The following is a 22,463-nucleotide window of genomic DNA, read 5'->3' as shown; positions in this document are numbered from 1 at the left end:
TGTATTTTGTATTTTTAATCCATTCAGAGGAGATATTCAGATTCATTAGTCTTTGAATCACATTTCCTTCCGTTTCACTTTTTCACACTGAATGTTAGTGGAGTATCAAATTGAATAATAATATTATTGCCTACAGGTCTGAAAACAAGTACTGGAAATTATTTTTATTTTCTGTTCTTCCATGATCTCATTTATTATTTTGTTGACTTAACTGTTTATTCTAGATACTCTACCTATTTACTTAGATTCATATATAACAAGATTCTATATATATATTCTATATATAACCAATTCTAAATATTTTGGGGATTAAGAACATACCTCAGTAATCGAACACAAGTGTCCTATATATGAGGCCCTGGGTTCAGTCTTTAACACCAAAAAGAGCAAACATTTTTACAAGTAACAACTAACTTTATTAAAGGGCTTGTCATGTCTCTTTTTCTGACTTCTTCAGAATGTTTGGAAGTAATTTATGAAATTTTAATATTGATTGTACTGTTCGTTTTCCTCTTCAGAGATTATTTTTATTATTACACATCAGCCTTTCACTGTTTTATTAAGAAATTAATTTAGGGGCTGGCAAGGTGGCGCTAGAGGTAAGGTGTCTGCCTTGCAAGCGCTAGCCAAGGAAAGACTGGGGTTCGATGCCTCAGCGTCCCATATGGTCCCCCCAAGCCAGGGGCAATTTCTGAGCGCTTAGCCAGGAGTAACCCCTAAGCATAAAATGGGTGTGGCTCGAAAAACCAAAAAAAAAAATTAAAAGAAAAGAAATTACGTAATTTAAATTTGCTCCATCCGTCTCTTCTTTTTCTTCCTTCCTTCATCCCTTCCTCTCCTTCCTTCTTTTTTCCTTTCTTCCCTCTTTCCCTCCCTTCCCCCCTTAAAAAAATTCATTTAAATTCGAAAAGAAGCACTAAATACTTATTCTAATAGAGTAAAGTGCTTATACCGCAGTATTATCAGCTCATCTTAATGATCTCACTCCTTTCAGCATCAAAGCCTTACAAAGAGCATTCCAAGCTAGATGAAAATTTGAAATAGAATAATTCATTAGCTAAGCTTGCTTCTTCTGGTTTTAATTAAATTTATGAATTCCAGAAGCTATGAATATCAATAATATATTTTCATGGCATAACAAAGAAATTAAATATGGAAGAAAAACATTTATAGAGGAACATGGAACATTCAAAGGATAGTAAGACAACATTATTTAATTCATTTTGCATCAACAACAAGGGATTACTGATGTTTCTTTCAGCTTCAGTCCTGAAGATTATTTTTCTGTGGTGGTACTCAAACTCATAAAAGAGTTTCTTTACTATACAGTGGAGGGATGGGGAAGTGCTTTAGGAGACCCAGTAATTTCAGTATATGCAAAAATATGTGCATTTGGGTAGGAATGATAGCACTGGTATGTCATTTGCCTTGAATGCAGCCAACCCGGGACAGACCTGGGTTTGAGCCACAGCATCCCATATGATTCCCCCAAGCCTGTCAGGAACAATTTCTGAGCTTAGAGCCAGGAGTAACCCCTGAGAGTCTCTGGGTATAGCCCAAAAAAACAAAAAATAAACATACGTGCATTTTTTTCAGGACCAGTAGTTGATATTAAATTCTTTTATAGGAGTCCGAAGTCATAGTACTGCAAGTACTCCAAAGTCATAGTATTGCCTTTCATGATCAACTCAAGTTCAATCCACAGCACTCCTTACAGTCCTCAGAGCACTGCCATAGTGATGCCTAACTAGAAAGCCAAGAATAACCCCTGAGCATTACCAGATGTGGCTCAAAATAATTAACAAAAAAAATCTTCAAATTCCCACATAGGACTTGGGAATGTTTGAAGAGCTTTTGAGAACTGACTTAGAAATTAAATGAGTATTTTGCAAGCTTAGGTTTCTTTTTTAGGAGTGGGGGGGGGGGGTGACCTTCCAAGCAGTGTTCTAGGAGTCCAGGGACCTCTCTCAGCAATGCTTGGCCATCTGGGCCAATTGTTCTTTGGGAAGGCCCAAGGATGTCATGCTGCTCAGGCTCTGCAGTGCTGAAGACCACCCTGCCCTTGCAAAGCCCAACTAGCCTTATGGTGCCAGGAATTAAATCAGGCTTGGACACATGCAGGGTTTGCTCCATAGCCCTGAACTAGCTCCCCTCACCAAAACATAAGTTTCTCTTTTCTAATTTTTTGTTCGTTTTTGTTTTGGGGCCATATCAAGTGGTGCTCAGGCTCTGCACCTAGCTCTGCACTCAGAAATCACTCCTGTCAGGCTCGGGAGACCACTGGGGATTGAATCCAGGTTGACTGCATGCAAGACAAATGCCCTACCTGCTATGCTATAACTTCAGCCCCATTTTCTCTTTTCTTTTTTTCATTTAAGCACCACGATTTGCAGAATGTTAATAACGTTTCAGGAATACTATATTGGTATACCACGCCCACCTCAAGAACTTAAATTTCGGGGCCGGAGAGATAGCATGGAGGTAAGGCGTTTGCCTTTCATGCAGGAGGTCATCGGTTCGAATCCCGGCACCCCATATGGTCCCCTGTGCCTGCCAGGAGCAATTTCTGAGCCTGGAGCCAGGAATAACCCCTGAGCACTGCCAGGTGTGACCCAAAAAAAAAAAAAAAAAGAACTTAAATTTCTTGAAGACAATATTGCATGTTATCCCAGTTCCTAGAGAACATATATACTCCTTAGCTCAAACACAGTAGAAATAAGAAACATTTGAATTGACTTGAAATAAAAGAAAATGGTCTCATTTCAGTATTCAAGGACCATCTTATTTTCCTTAAGTGGAACTTGAGAGGATTCATGTAATTGGAATGTGGAAGAAGAGTTAATCAAAGGTGTATGCCCAAATCTGCCAGAGCTGTGATTCTCCTTGACTACAGGAGAAAGCAGGAAGTGGTCGACTTGGGCTCCATTCTTACCATTTACCTCAGTGGGATCTGGTAAATTTGAAGGACAGGATTTGATTACCTTTGTGATCCCTCTCACCTCAAAGTTTGTGATTCTAATTCTCTCTTCTCCCCCTCTGTATCTGTATCTCACCTTTGAACTGTTTGAAAGCCCCTATATCCAGAAAGAAGTAACCAAGACCAGGTCTCCTCTGTGTAGGTAAATACCCCTTTTATTTTTTATTTTTATTTTTTATTTTTAGTTTTTGGGCCACACCCGGCGGTGTCAGGGGTTACTCCTGGCTGTCTGCTCAGAAATAGCTCCTGGCAGGCACGGGGGACCATATGGGACACCGGGATTTGAATCAACCACCTTTGGTCCTGGATCGGCTGCTTGCAAGGCAAACACCGCTGTGCTATGTCTCCGGGCCCAAATACCCTTTTTTTTTTTTTTTTTTTTTTGGTTTTTGGGCCACACCCATTTGACGCTCAGGGATTACTCCTGGCTATGCGCTCAGAAATCGCCCCTGGCTTGGGGGGACCATATGGGACGCCGGGGGATCGAACCGCGGTCAGTCCTATGCTAGCACTTGCAAGGTAGACACCTTACCTCTAGCGCCACCTTCCCGGCCCCACCAAATACCCCTTTTAAAGGTTCACAGAAGTGGGGCCAGAGAGATAACACAGAGATAGGATGTTTGCCTTAGACCAGGGGCCTCAAACTCAATTTATCTGGGGACTGCAGGAGGCAAAGTCGGGGTGAGGCAGGGCCACATAAAGGATTTCACTTACCGAATATTCGCATTAAAAAATCGCATTAGTGGGCCGGAGAGATAGCATGGAGGTAAGGCATTTGCCTTTCATGCAGGAGGTCATCGGTTCGAATCCCGGAGTCCCATATGGTCCCCCGTGCCTGCCAGGAGCAATTTCTGAGCCTGGAGCCAGGAATAACCCCTGAGCACTGCTGGGTGTGACCCAAAAAAACCAAAAAAAAAAAAAAAAAGAGTTAAAAAAAAACAAAACAAAAAACAAAAAAAAAAATCGCATTAAACATTTGCATACCCTGAACGGAACTGCTAAGGGTATGCAAATGTTTAATGCAATTTTTTTCTTACTAATGTGATTTTTATTGCGATTATTTGATAAGCGAATAATCGCGAATACTGCGGTATTTGAAGGCCGGCCACAGGCCACAAAATGTTGTACGGAGGGCCGAAAATGGCCCACGGGCCTCGAGTTTGAGACCCCTGCCTTAGACCCAGAAGGATGGTGGTTTGAATCCCAGCATCCCCAAGCCTGCAAGGAGCGATTTCTGAGCGTAGAGCTAGGAGAAACCCCAGAGCTTCTGTGTGTCACACACACACACACACACACACACACACACACACACACACACACACACACAAAAGAAACAAAACTAAAAAAAAGGTTCACAGAAGCATACGTCTATATTAACACCTGTCAGTTCACTATTACTGGTTTGGTTTTAATCTAAGCAGTACAAAGAGAGGGAAAGAACCCAGTGAACATGAAGCTCAGTGGTCCAGGAAAGGGCTTCCTGGTGTGGTGGAAAAGCACTGGAATTGGAGTATGCATTAGCAGTTTTAGATCCGCCATGCCATTTAGCCAAATAGTTCAGGACAAAGAACTGAAATACATTCAATATATGTCATTTAATATTTTACTTATTTAACATGTGACAACATATAATTTACTAGTATTTCTTTTTTTTTCCTTTATCAAAGATTAATTGATTGTATGGCTGGGGAACAATTTCTGAATATTCAAGTCTATTCCACTAATCTGAGAGTCTATCTTTATTCTGATACCATGCTGTTTCAATTACTGCAGGTTTGTAGTACAATTTAAAGTTGGGAAAAGTGATGCCTCTTATACTCCTTTTCCCAAATAAATTTCAGGAGTGTTTGATCCACTTCTTTGCAGAATATCATTGGTATCCTTAATTTACCAGTATTTCTAATTAAATGGTTATAATCATATTTATTTAAAATAACTTATTTGTTAAATACTTAAAGAATTAGGATGATTTTTGTGCAAGATGCAAATGCAAAGTGTTTTGCAGCTAATAATTAGTATTCTATTAAACAGGTTTTTGAGCCCTAAAAGAAGAAATCTTATTGCATTCATCAAGTCTTTAGTATTTGCATTTAATTTTCTCAGTTTCTGATGGTTCCAATGCCACTTTGGATATTGACACATCCTCTGTGCTATTAACGTTGTCACTATAATCATACCCGTCTGCTTTCTGACCTTTAAGAATGTCACTTTTAACATATTCTGAGTGAATCTGCAGTATTTCTTGTTTTTCTAGTCCATTTCTTTCTATACTATTTTTTTTCTAAAATCTTTTGCTTCTGAAAGTAAAATTGGTGACTAAAGAAGCTATTCTCAGAGCCTCTCTTATTCTCATTTACTAGCACGTGACTGGCATAGGCAAAGGGTTAAAGTCACTCTTAAGGGCAAGTAAAGAAGCTAGAGCAATAGTACAGCACATGGCCAACCTGGGTTCGATTCCCAGCATTGCAAATGGTCCCCCAGGCACTTCCACAAGTAATTCCTGTGTGCAGAATAGTAATTCCCCAAGCATCACCAGATGTGAGGGCAAAAAAAGTCTATATTTTGACTAATATGAAGTTAGGGGTACATTGTCCATTTACAGACGGAGTTTTTTTCCTCCTTCCAAAGAAATACCCTATTATTTCTCTACTTGCAGTCTTTGATCTTTTACCTGGAATGTGTTGTATTAGTTTTTTATAAATATGATATCTATAATAGACACATTTAGTATTCCCTTAAAAAATACAGGCTATTAGAAAGTTTATCTGACTGACCCCATTGAAACCAAACAATCAAGACCATTTGGAGCCTAATACTGTTTGCCTATGGTCTCATAACCTTTCCTTTCTATCAAAGGAGTGATTTCAAATAACTTTAACCTGCTTTATTTCTTGTCTTCTGATCTCCAAGTTACAAAGCATGATTCAGGGACATTTATCTTTAACTATCAGTGCTGTCCTCTAAAAACAATTCCTAATTATGTCCCCAAAAGTAGAGCATTTCTTGGGGGGAAGCTTTATTTTGGGAGGCTTTGCTTTGTACCCTTGAAGCCTGACAGTTCTAGAAATCTAACCTGGGGCTCACACATGCAAAATGTGTGTTCATCTAGCCCTCTTAAGTTCTTTTGCTCCAGTGGAGCATTTTTTAAATTCAGAGTATGTAATTGAACAATTTGTATGCTTTTATTAAAGTAAGTTTAAATCAACAGGGAAAATGAGGCAAAGATTTGTATGACTTTGATTCCAAAGCAGTGTGGTGCCCATATTTTGTTTCCCAACATTAAATAATGCTTAAATAGCAGGCGGTTGCTTATTTTCAAAAAGTAGTCTTTTGGCAGATAGGCACAGTTTAACAATAAGGTGTTGTGGGCCCGGAGAGATAGCACAGCGGCGTTTGCCTTGCAAGCAGCCAATCCAGGACCAAAAGTGGTTGGTTCGAATCCCGGTGTCCCACATGGTCCCCCGTGCCTGCCAGGAGCTATTTCTGAGCAGACAGCCAGGAGTAACCCCTGAGCACCGCTGGGTGTGGCCCAAAAGCCAAAAAAAAAAATAAAAAAAATAAAAAATAAGGTGTTGTTAACCTTACCCTGTTTGTTCCAGACATATCTAAATAAAATCTTGAATAAAGGGGCCGGAGCGATAGCACAGCGGTAGGGTGTTTGCCTTGCACGTGGCTGGCCTAGGACAGACCTGGGTTCAATCCCCAATGTCCCATTTGGTCCCCTGAGCCAGGAGCATTTCTGAACACATAGCCAGAAGTAAACCCTGAGCATCACCAGATATGGCCCCAAAAAAAAAAAAAAACTTGAAAAAAATAATTAAAGTAGGGGCTAGAGCGGCGGCACAAGTGGTAGGGCATTTGCTTTGCATGCCCTAACCTAGGATGGACCATGGTTTGATCCCCCAGCGTCCCATATGATTCCCCAAGCGAGGAGTGTTTTTTGAGCACATAGCCAGGAATAACCCCTGAGCATCACCAGGTGTGGCCAAAAAATATAAATAAAGTATAATATGACACCAACAAGATATAAGGAGATATACTTTTTTCTTTGCGGAGGACAAATATGCCATACCCTGCTGTGCTCAGGGGCTATTCTTGACTCTTTACTCAGGGGTGACAGGTGCTTAAGGGACCAGAAGCAATGCCTGTCTTTAAACTGATTTCATTCCTCTGCAAACAAGTAATCCTGTACTATTATCTCTGACCCTAAGAAGATTTTATTTTAAGTGAAATAGTTCTATTTTGAAAAACATAAAGAGGGTCAAAAAAAGAAAGTACACATTTCAGATTCTGAAGTGGGCAGGAACGAATGCACCAAAAAATATATTTAAAGGATAAGATGGCTAAAGAATACGATGGACTGGGGCCGGAGAGATAGCATGGAAGCAGGGCTTTTGCATTACATGCAGGAGGACAGTGGTTCAAATCCTGGCATTCCATATGGTCCTGCAAGCCTGCCAGGAGTAACACCTGACTGCTGCCGGGTGTGACCCAAAAAATAAAAAGAATTTGATATGGTGAGCATTTTTTGTTTTTGTTTTGTTTGGGGGCCACATCCAGCTGTGCTCAGGAGTTACTTCTGTCTCTGCACTCAGAAATTACTCCATAGGGCTAGAGAAATAGCACAGTAGTAAGGCCTTGCACGCTGCCAATCCAGGACAGACAGTAATTCAAATCCCAGCATCCCGTATGGTCCCCTGAGCCTATCAGGAGCGATTTCTTTTTTTTTTTTCTTTTTCTTTATTTTTAATTTTTAATTATGATAATAATGATGCAAAGAAAGAGGATAAGGTAAAGTTACAGGGGAAGGACGATCACCCATATACATAGTTCTCAGAAGAAATCCCCTTGCTGACGCCTAAATTTTGAACTTACAGTCAAAGAACATTAAGAAAGATAAAACAGAACCAAAACAGAACCCATGTACAATTACTTTGTCCACAAGTCTCCAGATTGTAGTACATTATAACATTTCTTAGCAGTACACAAAGCAATCTAAAGCCATGAAATTTATGTGACTCCTTAAACATTGAAGACATAGTATTTTTTTTTTACATTTTCATGCACATGCATATTAGTTTGAGTTAACATCAAAAGTTTAAGTGGTTTTTTTTTAAGGTTTAGAGTCAAAGGAGCACAAGTAAATGGTGTTAGAGTGGCAAGTATTGTTTGCATAGGCCCACCAAAATATGGGGGACATGGAAAGAAAAAGCCTTGGCCTAAATACAAGGAGACCCTACCTCTGAAGTTTCCTGGCATAAGACCAACTCTAGGTTCCAGGCAAACTAGTTTGTTCAATCCAAGTCGTTCTCTGTAGTGTCAATACAGTTTTATTTTTCACACAGTCTCTATTGTTGGCATCAGGTTTCTGCATTAAAGATCCTAGAATCTGCATATCCTATATTAAAGTCAGGCTGGTGTGGAGCATCCTCTAGTTTCACCTCACAATTAAAGGGCAATGCAGAAAACCCTGTCCAATAAGCTGGTCGTTGTTGATGTTAAGTCTTCTCAGTGTTGGGGCCGGGAAGGTGGCACTAGAGGTAAGGTGTCTGCCTTACAAGCGCTAGCATAGGATGGACCACGGTTTGATCCCCAGCATCCCATATGATCCCCCCCAAGCCAGGTGCAATTTCTGAGCACATAGCCAGGAGTAACCCTTGAGCGTCAAACGGTCGTGGCCCGCCCCCAAAAAAAAAGTCTTCTCAGTGTTAAGGGAAGTCTCTTTTGAGTAGGTCGATGTCAGAGAGGCGGTAGGGTCTTCCCTGGTAGAGGATTGCTTCCAGGTGATGTTATAGACAACCTCGGATGTTTCATATATGGCTTCCCTAGATCAGGGGTGAATGGAGAATGCCCATTCTTCTGAGGCCTGTGCCAGGTCATTATGTCAATGTTCAGGGTGTAAGGTCCCATTGCACTACAAGATTTGTGTGTTCCCATCTCTATAAGATAAGAACTTATTGGTATGTATAGTATTTTCCCGTTTTAATGTGCCTATGCAAACAAGAAATAAAGCCGCATGGCGTTATCGGTGCATATGGGGGCGTAAGAACACGTCCAACAATACCCGTGACTTGGTTCAAACATAAGCATTAAACTGAGGGACTCTTTTAACAAATTCCCTATTGAAAAGTTCACAAAGAGAAGATAAAAAATGGGGAAAATCGTCACTGTATAAGAAAATATTCAGAGCTATAGCTGTCAAAGAAAACACACATAAAATGTTGAAAGGATGGGCCCAGAGAGATAGCACAGTGGCATTTGCCTCACAAGCCGTCGATCCTGGACCAAAGGTGGTTGGTTCGAATCCCGTTGTCCCATACGGTCCCCCGTGCCTGCCAGGAGCTATTTCTGGGCAGACAGCCAGGAGTAACCCCTGGGCACCGCCGGGTGTGGCCCCAAAAAAAAAATGTTGAAAAGACATACATGTTCATTTTATGCCTTTTGAAATAGTTGGGGAGCGATTTCTGAGGGCAGAGCCTGAGGTAACCCCTGAGCACCACTGAGTGTGACCCAAAAAAAAAAAATTACTTGTGACAGTGCTCAACGAACCATATGGGATGCCTGGGATCAAACCTGGTTCAGTCACATGCAAGGTAAGCATCCTACCACACTATGTTAATCATTCCTGCCCCCATACTGAGCATTTATATATATATTTAAAAAAGGCAATGTTTTTAATGAGAAGTATGAACTCTTACATATCTGTGAATTGGTTAGAGATTTTTCCATTTTAAGGAATAGAAACTAACTTAAGCAAAAATAGAACTTATTGGCTCAAGTAGCTGGGAAGTTAAAGAATGTCTGTGTAGGTTTAGACATGGCTAGATCCACCCACTTAGATCCAGATTAGATCCAGCTCTGCTTAATTAGATCTGTCTCATCCTAGCTCTTCACTGTCCTCCTTCATTCTGGGGGGGTGAGGTTTGTTTGCTTTATTTTTTTTTCTGGTTTGGGGGTTTTGAGGGGTATGGGCCTCATCCTACTCTATTCAGGTCTTACTCCCTCTCTATCCTCAGACATCCTGGCAGTGTTGGGGATCAAACCCAACAAATTGGGCTGCATGCTCTCTCTCTAGCCCTCATTTTATCTTGTGGATGGCCTTTCTAAGTAGGATCTGCTCCATAGTAGTCAGAAAAGCCTCCTTGAACACTTACAGCTAGCAGCTCTAAGCAAAAATAGTGTGTTTTTCCTGACTTCCTCATAGAGCCTGAGGATTGAGATGCCACAAATTACCCTTTTGTAGAAGACCTTTCTGTGCCAGCCAGCCACCTTCAGTTCAGTTCTGTATTGCGGCGTTTAAATGCTGAATGGTTGGAAATGATAGTCATCATATTTTCCACTGGCTCTGAACTGATATTTAGAGCTAGCTCTTTTTACTTTACTGTGATGATTATGATAATTTTAAAATGATGTTAACATAAATGCTGCGAACTAGACAATCCTTTTTACCTCACCCTCAACTGAAAACTTTTTTTTTTTCCACTTTTTGCGCCACACCTGACAGTTCTCCAGGCTATGCCTCAGGGATTACTCCTGGTGGGGCTCAAGGGAACCAAATTTGGTGCCGGGGATTAAACCCAGGTCAACCACATGCAAGGCAAGCGTCCATCAGACCTGCTATACTATCATTCTGTCATTCTGGCCCTATTTTCAGTATTTTTAAATGTAGAGTTTTGTGGATATGTGTGTTACATATCTATGAATTGGTTACTTCTCTCCCCCCCCCATGCCATCTCTAATATAAATTTTCATAATATATAGTTACTAAAACCTTAGGAAGACATCAACTTCTAGGAATTTAGATATGTTTCATTCATTATGTTTGCCACTGAATTTCATAGTATAATGGGATGTAGATATATTCATCAGTTGGTTGACAAATTATAAGGGGTAGAAAGAAAGAAGGAATGAGAAAGTACTAAAATAGGTACCAAAATAGGCCTTTGTGCCTTGTGACTCTGCATAAGTTTGTCTTGATCACTGTGGGAAATTAGAAATTTGGTCCATGGATTTCTGGTCTTTGAGTCACATTTTGTTTGTTTTAGAGCCACATTCAGAGATACTTGGAGGACTTTGTGGAGTCAGGATTTGATCACAAGGGCTCCAGTTTGCAAAGCATTTGCTTCAGCACTTGAAGCTATTTCCTGGTTTCCACAATTTTATCTTGACCCATAAGCATAAGCTACATTCTGATTGTTTGACTGAGCAGTCAAGTTGTGTTTTGCCCTTTCCTTCTGTGTGGAAAGTGCCCTGCCTTTCCTTTCTCCCCAGCATCAGGCTTGCTCTGAGTTTGCACTGTCTCCCAGATCCCTTCAGTGAGGAATGGCTGGGCAGAGCCAGATTGAAATAATTCAGACCTGTCTCAGGACATGTTGTCTGTACTGAGAAACATCCAATCCAGTGTGACATAAAGATGTGTTTCAAGGGGTGGTGCTAGAGGTAAGGTGTCTGCCTTGCCAGCGCTAGCCTAGGATGGACCGCGGTTCCATCCCCCGGCGTCCCATATGGCCCCCAAGCCAGGAGTGACTTCAGAGCGCATAGCCAGGAGTAATCCCTGAGTGTTACCAGGTGTGGCCCAAACCCCCCCCCCAAAAAAAAAAAGATGTGTTTCAAGATTCCTTTGTGTGAAATAAAGGTGGACACCAAAGGACCCGGAGAGATAGTACAGCGGTGTTTGCCTCGCAAGCAGCCGATCCAGGACCCAAGGTGGTTGGTTCGAATCCCGGTGTCCCATATGGTCCCCCGTGCCTGCCAGAGCTATTTCTGAGCAGACAGCCAGGAGTAACCCCTGAGCACCGCCGGGTGTGGCCCAAAAACAAAAACAAAAAAAAAGTGGACACCAAAAATTTAAATTCGAAACTTGTTCAATATTAGAATAAATAAGCAGAGAGAGAACTGGCCTCTCTTATGCTGCACAGATTGAATTGCCATTCAGTTCCATTGATCAAATGCACTTTCCAACTGAACATCATGAATCAGGTTCAATTGGGTGCTTCTGTAGCATCTTGCAGATATGTTTTCATTATTTTCATTTATTTTTATTTCATAATTACTGGGTTATCCATCTTTGTCTCCTTCCCACATACACGCTGATCTTTCACTTCACATTCTCTGGAACAAAAGCTGTGTGCCTCTCTACCTGAGATGCTAAAAAAATATTTAGGTGAATATATGTACTTTCTTTGGTTTTCTGGCTGTATCTGGTAATGCTCAGGTCTCTCCCAACAGTGCTTGGGCACTTATGCACTCAGCCCATTCAGCATTCTCTCCACTCTTAAATTTTTAAAAGGGAAAATAAAATTATCTGTTAGCCTTCAATCCTGTTAGAACCTTTACAATTTTTCCCAATTGGCTTTTTCTCCAATATTTTAGCATTATAATACAGATTTTAGCAATAAATGTCACTCAGAGACAGGTGGCACAATTTAATCAGTAAACTTTTATTTCTCCAAGTGGCTCATTGCCCTGTAGGCTAACTAAAGTTTGAGTGCTGAGGCAGACGGAGCTCTAGCACAGCGGGTACGGCGTTGGCCTTGCATGGGGCCAACCTGGGTCAATCTCCAGCATCACATGTGGTCTCTCCCTTCCCCTGAACCTGGCAGGAATGATTCCTGAGTGCCGAGCCAAGAGTCACTCTTGAGCATCACCAGGTGTGGCCCTAAAAACAATAATAATAATAATAATAATAATAATAATAATAATAATAATAAAACTTGAATGCTAAAAGCGGAGAACCAGTTAGCAAAGCACAACATTATTCCTACAGGCTTGCTCAGCAGTCCCTTTTATGTTCCCTCCCTCCTTTTAATGGGTACACTCTGTCCTTCCACTTAAGTGACTGCAGGCAGGCACATGTGGGGCAGGAACACATCGTGTGTATTGCTGGTGTAGGTGCAGTGGGTGAAGTAAGTGCAGGTCAGAATGTAGATCTAAGTGGTGCACTCCTAGGAATATTTTTCCAAGAAAAGGGCATGGAACCCAATATGAAAGGATTTTTGTTTGGGGACCACACCAGGCAATGTTCCAGGCTTACTCTGGCTCTGCACTCAGGAATCACTCTTGATCGTGCTCAGGGGCCAATATGAGATGCAATGCAAGCACCTCACCTCACTATACTATTGCTCCAACCCTAAGATGGCAATTTTAGATTTGTGGGAATGAGGAAGCATCACAGAGAAAGGGAGGAAAGAGCATATGGAAGAAACTAGAAGCATGCAGACACAGAAGTACAAGTCTGTGTTAAGGGGAATGGCAAGGCCAAGTGGGGAAAGAAAATGTGAGCAGAAACTAGTGGAAAGAGTTCGGAAACTAAATATCGAAGGGGAACTTAGGAAATTTTAAAGAGGAGTAACTTGTTCTCTGTTCTTTTTGTTGCTTTAGACTTTTTAATCTTATTTTTCACTGTTCCTACATTATCTACTAATATTTTGTGCCAGGTTCATTCATCGAGTTCATATAAACTGGTCTTAGGTTCTAATTTGAAACTTCTTCAAAATCCAGGCCAGGAAAATTCTTCTGCTTAATCACCCATTCTGCACCATGGCTAGTCTTGTGACCCTAATCCCCTCTTGTTATTTGACAAATGGAGAACTGACCTAGCATGTGGCCCTAGTTTGACCCTCAACACTGCATGGTCCCCTTAATACCACCAGATGTTACCCCAAAACAAAAGGAAAGAAGATATTCCCTTGTTTGTTTCTTTTAGAGCCACACCTGACATCTCAGGAGCTACTCCCAACTCTGGCAGTTGCTCCCCATTGAGCTCAACCCAGTAATTAAATCTGGGCCTATCTTTTTGTTTGTTTGGTTGGTTTTGGGGCCACACCTGGCGGTGCTCAGAGGTTGCTCTTGGCAGGCTCAGGGGACCAATGGGAGTGCCAGGAATCGAACCCTAGTTCATCCCAGGTCATCTGCATACAAAGCAAATGCCCTACCACTGTGCTATCACTCCTGTCCCTGTCTTTTTGTTTTATTTTGTTTCATTTTGGGATTTGCACACCTCACAATGCTCAGAGGTTTACTTCTGGTTCTTTGCTCAGTAATTACTCCTTGCAGAGCTCAGTGGACCACACGGATCCTAGAGGGTTGAGTAAAAACCGAGTTTGCCACATGCATACCCTCTATACTTTGTCTCCAGCCCTGAACCATAGGTCTCTTGCATGTAAAGCATGCACCAGCCTTTGAGCCATCTCTCATCCAAAACTTCTTTATTATCTTTTCTTGAGCCATGTGCCTTCAGGAATCCCAGCACTTTTTGGTTTATTTCATCCATCGTATGCATCCACACTTTTCTGTTAGCCAGTCTCACAATGAGCCATTTCATTTTGTTTTTATTTGGGGACCACACCCATCAGTGCACACAGCTTACTCCTAACTTTTCTCTCAGGTATCACTCCTGATGTGGATGAATGGATAGGGCATATTTTGTGCCAGGGATCAAGCTACATGCAAGGCAAGTGCCCTGCCCACTGTAATGTTGCTCTCCCTTCTTTAGCATTTTACAAAAGCTTTCTTTTTTATTGGTTTTTGGGCCACACCTAGCCATGCTCAGGCATTGCTCCTGGCTCTGAGCTCAGAAATTGCTCCCGGCAGACTCAGGGGCTCATATAGGATGCTGGGGATTGATTCTGGGTCTGTCACAAGTCGTCTTCGTGCTAGGCAAATGTCCTACCACTGTGCTATCGCTCCGGCCCCATAAAAGCTTTGACCTTGGCCAAATCATTTATGTGATTTGCCTTGCACAGGGCATCATTTTTCACTGATCAGCCCAGTTTAGTTACTTAGTAGTTTATGAACAGTGTTGCATTTGTTGATGTAAGTTGAAGTAACAGTGGGCAGTTACACAGTTACCTAGATGTCTCGTCTGTTGTCTTGGATCCTTCCACTATTTCGAGTGGAGGTAAGCAGCCGCTTCTAGGGCAACCTGTCGATCACTTGATTCATTGCTGCCACCTCCTGGCTTCCAGGGGAAGGACGGCTGCTCCTGAAAACCTGTGTATTCAGAGGCTAAACTGCTCCTCGGTGAAAAGCTTTACAAACTGTAGAGTCCAATACAAATTCTTGTACAATGCAAGTAGATTGTGTTGATTATCGCAAAATCTCCCGTGATAATGAGGCTTCGAGCATTGGTCAATACAGTGAAGACTTGAAGATCCTGATGTTGTATGTGCTGGGAAAATCCTTAAAACAGATTCTGTAGATCTGATACAAAAGTATCACTTAAGAGGCTGTGAATGCAGTTCTGTCACCACACTGGAGAAAGACCCTCCCTAACCTAGAGCTAATCCAGAGTATTTTTTCCACCTCGGGTTTTAAGTTCACTTGAGGCAGTGCTCGGGGCCTACCCTTTGCTCTATGCTCAGTAGATATGGCCAGTGGTGGTTGGGATCATGTAATACCATGAGTCAGACATGAAACCTCTACAGGCTTTATGTGCACTTAGCCCTCTGAGCTCTTGCTCACTTTTAAGCTTCTCCCATTTGGGGGTCATGCCTGGCAGTACTTAGGCCTTACTCCTGTCTCTGTGCTCAGTAACCACTCCTGACAATGTTCAGGTATTAGAGGTATATAGGGTTCCAGATATCAAACCCAGGTTGGCCACATGCGAGGCAAGCACTCACTGTTTTATCGCTCCAGCCCAAGAACAAGTTTGAGATTATACCTTAGAACTGAGAATTCTGGGGCCTGGAGTAATAGCACTCCAGTGATAGTAGGGCGTTTGCCTTGCACACGGCTGATGCAGATGGACATGGGTTTGATTCTTGCCATCCCATATGGTCCCCCAAGCCTGCCAGGAGCGATTTTTGAGTGCAGAGCCAGGAGTAACCCCAGAGCACCACTGGGTATGTCCCAAAAACAAACAAAAACAAAAAATGAACTGAGAATCTGAAAACCTATTATGTACATACTCATAGAATAGTGTGGTCCCAAAAATACTTTAAAAAAGTTATAGGGGTGTGAGTTTGTGTGTATGTATGTGTGTGTGCGTGCATGCATGTTGTTTCTGGAACAAATAGTTCCCATTTAGGCTAAGTCCTTTTAATGAACTGAATGTAGCTGCTGAACTTCAGAACCACTCACACTTAGAATGCTATGTCATTGTGAGCACTGAACCCAAGTTTTTGGTTGTTTTTTTTTTTGTTTTGTTTTGTTTTACCACATTTAGTTGTGCTCAGGATTTAGTCCTTGCTCTGCGCTAGGAGATCACTCTTGGTGGGCTCGGAACTAAAAGGAGTGTCGAGGAATTGAACCCAGGTCACCTTCATGTGTGGTAAATAGATGCCCTACATGCTGTATTATTTTGTTTGAGCTCCCCGCCTCATCACAATGATTTTCTATTATATTTTCAACTAACTTTTTTTTTTTTGGCTCATACCCCATGATGCTGAGGGGATACACCTGGCTCTCCAATCAGAAATCGCTGCTGGCAAACACGGGGGATCATATGGGATGCCAGGATTTAAACTACCATTCATCCCAGACTTGGCTGCTTGCAAGGCAAATGCCTTACCACTGTGCTATCTCTCCAGCCCCGTCAACTAACTTTTTTTAAGCACAAGTAATTACTCAATTAGATCAAAGTTGAATATATTTTCTGGAGACATTATATTTGGTATGCTTAGAATAAAAAGATAGTTTATTGAACCTCTTTATTGAGAAATCGTAACCTCTGTGGGCCTTTATTATCCAAGGTATGTGATTTCCTGTTATAATCAAACTGTTTTCTGCCTTCTCTGTTTGGATTTTTTAGGGTTACCTGAAGGAAATCTTGAAAGAAATTGGCATTCAGAATGTAAAAGGGATCCACAAAAACACCTGGGAGCTGAAACCAGAGTACAGGCATTATCAAACGGAAGAGAAGAGTGATTGAGGAACACCACAGGCTTCAGGGCATATGTGTCTGACCAGACACGGTCACTGGGACTTTCATTCTCTGGCTGAATTTTTTTTTTTTTTTTGGTTTTCAGGCCACACCCTTTTGATGCTCAGGGGTTACTCCTGGCTAAGTGCTCAGAAATTGCCCCTGGCTTGGGGGGACCATATGGGATGCCAGGGGATCAAACCGTGGTCACGATCTTTCCATGGCTAGCGCTTGCAAGGCAGACACCTTACCTCTAGCGCCACCCAGGCTGAATTTTTTGAACTAATTGTTCTTGGAAAGTTTCTTGAGTGTTTGTTTGTTTGTTTGTTTGTTTGTTTAAGGAAAAATTGAATTTGGGGCCAGAGCAATAGTACACCGGGTAGAGCATTGGCCTTGCACATGGCCTACCCAGATTCAATCCCCAGCACTACACTATAGTTCCCTGAGCACTTCCAGGAGTAATTCCTGAGTGAAGAACCAGGAGTAAGCCCTGAGTACAGCCTGGGATGGCTCCCCAGAAACCAAATATTGAAAAAGCAAATATATTTATAGAACTGAACTAGATTATTTACAGTGGAGTTAGGAGTTGGACATTTTTTAATTTTAAACTATTTACTTTCTAACTCATAAAATTAGGAAACCTTTTCTAAATGAAGTTTCCCCATCTGCTTCATCTCTGAAGGGCTGAGGTTGTTGGTCTTAACAAAGTGAACAGCACAGTAAGAAAATTGTAGTCAGTTGAAGGCACTCAGAAGGCTCCTTATTTTGAAATTGTCCAAGAACAAGGCTTTTGGTGGATTGGTTTAATAGGTGATCATGTTTGACATTCATATCCATTAGCAAGAGAACATTTATGTTTGTACTGAGAGTATTTTCCACAAATAGTTGATCATACCATAGTGACTATCATATGAGAAATGGGAAGGTGTGGGAATCACAGTTTATTGTTGGTTTTTTTAATTTCTATTAGAAATTAAATACTTTCCCAATAAGTCAAATATTGTCTCCCCCACCCCATTTCGGTTATAGGCATTCAAAAATGGACAGCCTCAGAATTTTACTGTTTGCCCTAAAGACTAATATTGATTAGTGCTTAGCAGATGATGGCACAAAACGGTAGCAATGTGGACACCGGGTATCTGTATCGATGCCCTTGGCATGGAAATGTTTCCTTTATTTTTCATTTTAATTGTAAATAAAAACAGTATGTGCCATGGCTAAAGTTTTTCTAGCCCAAAATTTGACCAAAATCACACCCACAGGGGCCGAAGAGATAGCATGGAGGTAAGGTGTTTACCTTTTCATGCAGAAGGTCATCGGTTCGAATCCCAGCGTCCCATGTGGTCCCCCGTGCCTGCCAGGAGCAATTTCTGAACACGGAGCCAGGAAAAACCCCTGAGCACTGCCAGGTGTGACCCAAAAACCACCAACAAAAAAAATCACACCCACAAATATTACCAAAGCAAAAGAAACTTTAGCAAGCTGAGCCCAATAAAAAATTTGTTTTTCACTTGTCTGTTTGTTTGGTTCCTATTTCATGTCAACCAAGAAGTCACAAATAGCAATGTTTAGTTGTTATATAGTAAAAGATATCCTGGAAATACAGAAGAGACACTCTTCTGTATTATTTAATCTTTGGTCCCAGAATACTGTAGTTCCAGCATTGAATGCCACTGCACTATGAAATTTTATCCTGCTGACAAGGATTGTTTCCTCCCCCACACCTCCCGAGGCTTAGCCTACCTTGTTCTGGTGCAGGAGCACCCCCTTCTTTTCTGTTGCTGATTACAGAGTTGCTCTGTCCTCTGTACAATAAATCACACCATCAATCTGCCAGAACCCATTCCTGCCATTTGCTTGATTCATGGTCTCTGTCTTCTTCAAAAGCCTTGTGTTCTTGAGTGTTTGCAGCTGCTCTAGACCAAACCTGTGTCTCTTCTAGCCCTGTCTTTGGTTCATATGATCCCAGTGCCAGCTGAACTCAGGTTCAGCTGAGGTTGAACTCAGTGGCAGCTGCTAACTCTTCCGGGCAGAGCAGTTCTTCCATATTTCTAGACGTCTACTACCTCAGGTTCCATACCTACAATTAGGAATATTGACAGTTTGTCTGTTTCAGGGCCAAAGAGAGCCCAAAGCATGCTTGGCATGCAGAAAGCTCAGGTTCAGTCCCTGGCACAGCATGGTCCCCTGAGCATCAACACGAGTATTAACCTTTGAGTACCACTAGGTATGGCCCCAAACCAAAGAATACATCAAGTAGAATTGTGGTAGAAATTAAATGAGTCAGACGATGTATTTAGAATGCTGTGGATGTATTTAATTTCTTTGTAAGGGGGAACACCTGCTGTTACTAAGGGCTGACTCAGTGCTCAGATCATTCCTAGGAAACATACACAGTGCCACGGCTCAGCAATCAGGGGTACCCAGGAACATGCATGCTGCCCAGGATCAGGGTTAGTCATAGCAAATAAGTGCCGTAACTCTATACTATCTCTCGAATCCGGAATACATAATTTGTAAAACGGACTTTTACATATAGAAAGAGATACAGCATAGAATAAAATGATGACTTACATCTTAGGGGAGTTGGAAAAACTTTCTCAAGAGTCAGTGTCTGAATGAACCGAGTTGTGAATCTAAGCTGAGTGAAGAAATCTAGGAATCCAGTAAGACTAAAGAGGGAGGAAGCAGAACCAGAGCAAGTGCCAGGATGTTAGGAATCAGCCTCCCTCACATATGCCTTCAGTGGGCTGCTCTCTCCCTTTCCTAGAGCATGCTCTCTGGTACAGCAGGAAAAGAACTGAACCTTGCATGCAGCTGTCTGGGATCCCATCCCCAGTACTACACATGGTCTGAAAAGCCCATCAGAAGTGAATTGTAAGAAAAGGGGGGGGGGGGGAATAACATGGAGGTAAGGCATTTGCCTTCATGCAGAAGGATGGTGGTTCGAATCCCGGCATCTCATATGGTCCCCTGTGCCTGAGCATAGAGCCAGGAGTAACCCCTGAGTGCTGCCGGGTGTGACCCCCCCCCAAGAAAGTGAATTCTGAACATACAACTGGAATAAGCCCTGAGCACCACGAGGTGCGACCCCAAAATCAAAGTATCAAAATAACAAACCCTGTAATGTGGGACAGGGATGTGTCTCAGTGACAGAGTACCGCTAGGTGTGATCCAAAAAACAAAAAGGGGGGTGCTTTTCTCAGAACTGTGGGTCCAGTCCAGTCATCGGAGTTTGTCAATACAGGTAAGAACTCAGAAGGAAAACTCGGGCACCAGTAAGCCACACATTGGTTTCATGTTCTTCTAGCATGTGGGGTTTTTGTTGTTGTTGTTGTTATGTTTTGGTTTGGTTTGGTTTTTGGGTCACACCCAGTGGTGCCCATGGGTCACTCCTGGCTCTGCATTCAGAAATCGCTCCTGGCAGACTTGGGGAACTATATAGGATGCTGAGATTTGAACTACCATCCTGAATTGGCTTCATGCAAGACAAACACCTTACCGATGTGCTATCTGGCCCCTTCTAGCATGTTTAATAGTTGTGTTGCCAAGGCAGGGAGGGGCAGTGAGATGGTCACTTGAAGTAATGCAGCGTGGAGAAACGTTGCTGGAGGAAATGGAAAGGCTGACAAGAGCCTAAGCTTCAAGAGAGCATGATTAGAATGATCTTTACTGTCCTCCCCAACACCCAGTTCTCTCTTGCTACTAAGCCTGGGCCCAGTTCTGGCTCTGCCTGAACTGTCAGAGTATGGCTGGCTCTGTGGTCTGTCTCCCACACTGCAGAGCACAGCTCTCAGTGCAAGCCCAGCTGGGACACATGCTGCTTCTTTTTTTTTTTTTTTTTTTTTTTTTTTGGTTTTTGGGCCACACCCGGTAACGCTCAGGGGTTACTCCTGGCTATGCGCTCAGAAGTCGCTCCTGGCTTGGGGGACCATATGGGACGCCGGGGGATCGAACCGCGGTCCGTCTCCTAGGCTAGCGCAGGTAAGGCAGGCACCTTACCTCCAGCGCCACCGCCCGGCCCCACATGCTGCTTCTTAAGACAGGTCAATTACTACATGGTTGCTTCATGCAGGCTTGTGTGTATGTGAGAGCACGCACGCACACGTGCTAGGAGAAAGCCATTCCTGCTTGGTTCTCCACTGTAATTTATCTGCTCCTACTCACGTGCACACACAACCACCAAGAAATCTGTGTCTCGGCTCCCTCAGTTCTGTCTACTCAAGGCTGTTTGTTTGGGTTATAAGAAGAAATTCATCTAGGGGGCCGGAGCGATGGTATAAGCGGTAAGGCGTCTGCCTTGCCCGCTTTAGCCTGGGAAGGACCGTGGTTCGATCCCCCGGCATCCCATATGGTCCCCCAAGCCAGAGGCGATTTCTGAGCGCAAAACCAGGAGTAACCTCTGAGCGTCACCCGGTGTGGCCCCAAAACAAACAAACAAAAAAATTTATCTAGAGAGATAGTACAGCAAGTAGAGCACTTGCTTTGCATGTGGTCAACCCAGGTTCCATCCCAGTTCTATCCCCAGTGTGGCTTGCACTTGTGCTTACCAGAGATCACAGGAGTAACCCCTGAGCACTGCTGGATGTGCCCCCCCAAAACAAAACAAAAAATATCCTCTTCACCTAAACTAAATAATAATCTATCATTTTATACTTGCTGGTAGGAATGATTTTAAATGGTAATACACAGCTAAAGGATATACATTGTATGACTAAAAGCCAATCATGAACAACTTTTTAACTTTCACAGTGATTCAATTATAGAAGTATTTTTGGGGTTTTTTGGTGGTTGTTGGTTTTTTGTTTTGTTTTGTTTTGTTTTTTGGGGGCCACAACTAGTGGCGCTCAGGGGTTACTACTGGCTCTCTGCTCAGAAATTGCTCCTGGCAGGCACTGGGGACCATATGCAATGTTGGGATTCGAACCACCGTTGATCCTAGGTCAGCTGCTTGCAAGGCAAACACCCTACAACTGTGCTCTCTCTCCAGCCCCTATAGAAGTTATTTTAAAAAAAAAAAAAAAGTAATAAGAAGAATAAAATAGGGCTGGAGAGAGGGCATTTGCCTTGCATTCAGCCAATCCAGGATGGATGATGGTCCAAATCCTGGCTCCCAGGAGTAACCCCTGAGCACTTCTGGGTGTGACCCCCCCCCCAAAAAAAAAAAGAAAATAGTGATACAGGGCTGGGGAAAGGTCAAGTGTCAGGACACATGCCTGGAATGTGCAAGGCTCTGAATTCAAACCCTGGCACTCATGCCCACCCTCAGCACCACCATGTATAGCCTGGGTGGTCCCTGAATATGAAACCATCAGACTGCTATGCCTGCCTGATAGGGACTCTGGGTCCCCAGCACTGTGGGTGTGGGGTGCTACTTTATTTGTTTATTTATTTGAATTCTTATAGGGGCCGGAGCGATAGCACAGCAGGGAGGGCATTTGCCTTGCAGGCAGCTGACACAGGTTCGATCCCCAGCATCCCATATGGTCCTGAGCCCACCAGGAGTAATTCCTGGGCTCAGAGGCCTGAGCATTGCTGGATGTGGCCCAACAGCAAAAAAAAATGTTTACATCATAATTTATTATTGTTCACAATACAATTGTTTTATGCATTAAATGTTCAAAC

At 42.6% G+C, this 22,463-nt stretch overlaps 1 protein-coding gene across 1 annotated transcript in view; it reads left to right on the top strand.

The window, feature by feature from the left end:
• The window catches only part of GTF2F2 (general transcription factor IIF subunit 2), a 162,146-nt gene extending 144,410 nt beyond the window's left edge, over positions 1-17,736 (top strand). Inside the window, exons 8-9 of the mRNA XM_049778842.1 lie at positions 16,728-16,910; positions 17,102-17,736. Of these exons, the coding sequence (XP_049634799.1) occupies positions 16,728-16,847 (120 nt within the window). The 3' untranslated portion in view covers positions 16,848-16,910; positions 17,102-17,736. The remainder of the gene's footprint in view (positions 1-16,727; positions 16,911-17,101) is intronic.
• The last annotated feature ends 4,727 nt before the right edge of the window (positions 17,737-22,463 follow it).

The sequence above is a fragment of the Suncus etruscus genome, chromosome 8, assembly GCF_024139225.1.
Source record: "Suncus etruscus isolate mSunEtr1 chromosome 8, mSunEtr1.pri.cur, whole genome shotgun sequence".
NCBI lineage: Eukaryota > Metazoa > Chordata > Mammalia > Eulipotyphla > Soricidae > Suncus > Suncus etruscus.
Note: the sequence above shows the minus strand (reverse complement) of the source record. Positions and strands in the feature narration are given on the sequence as shown.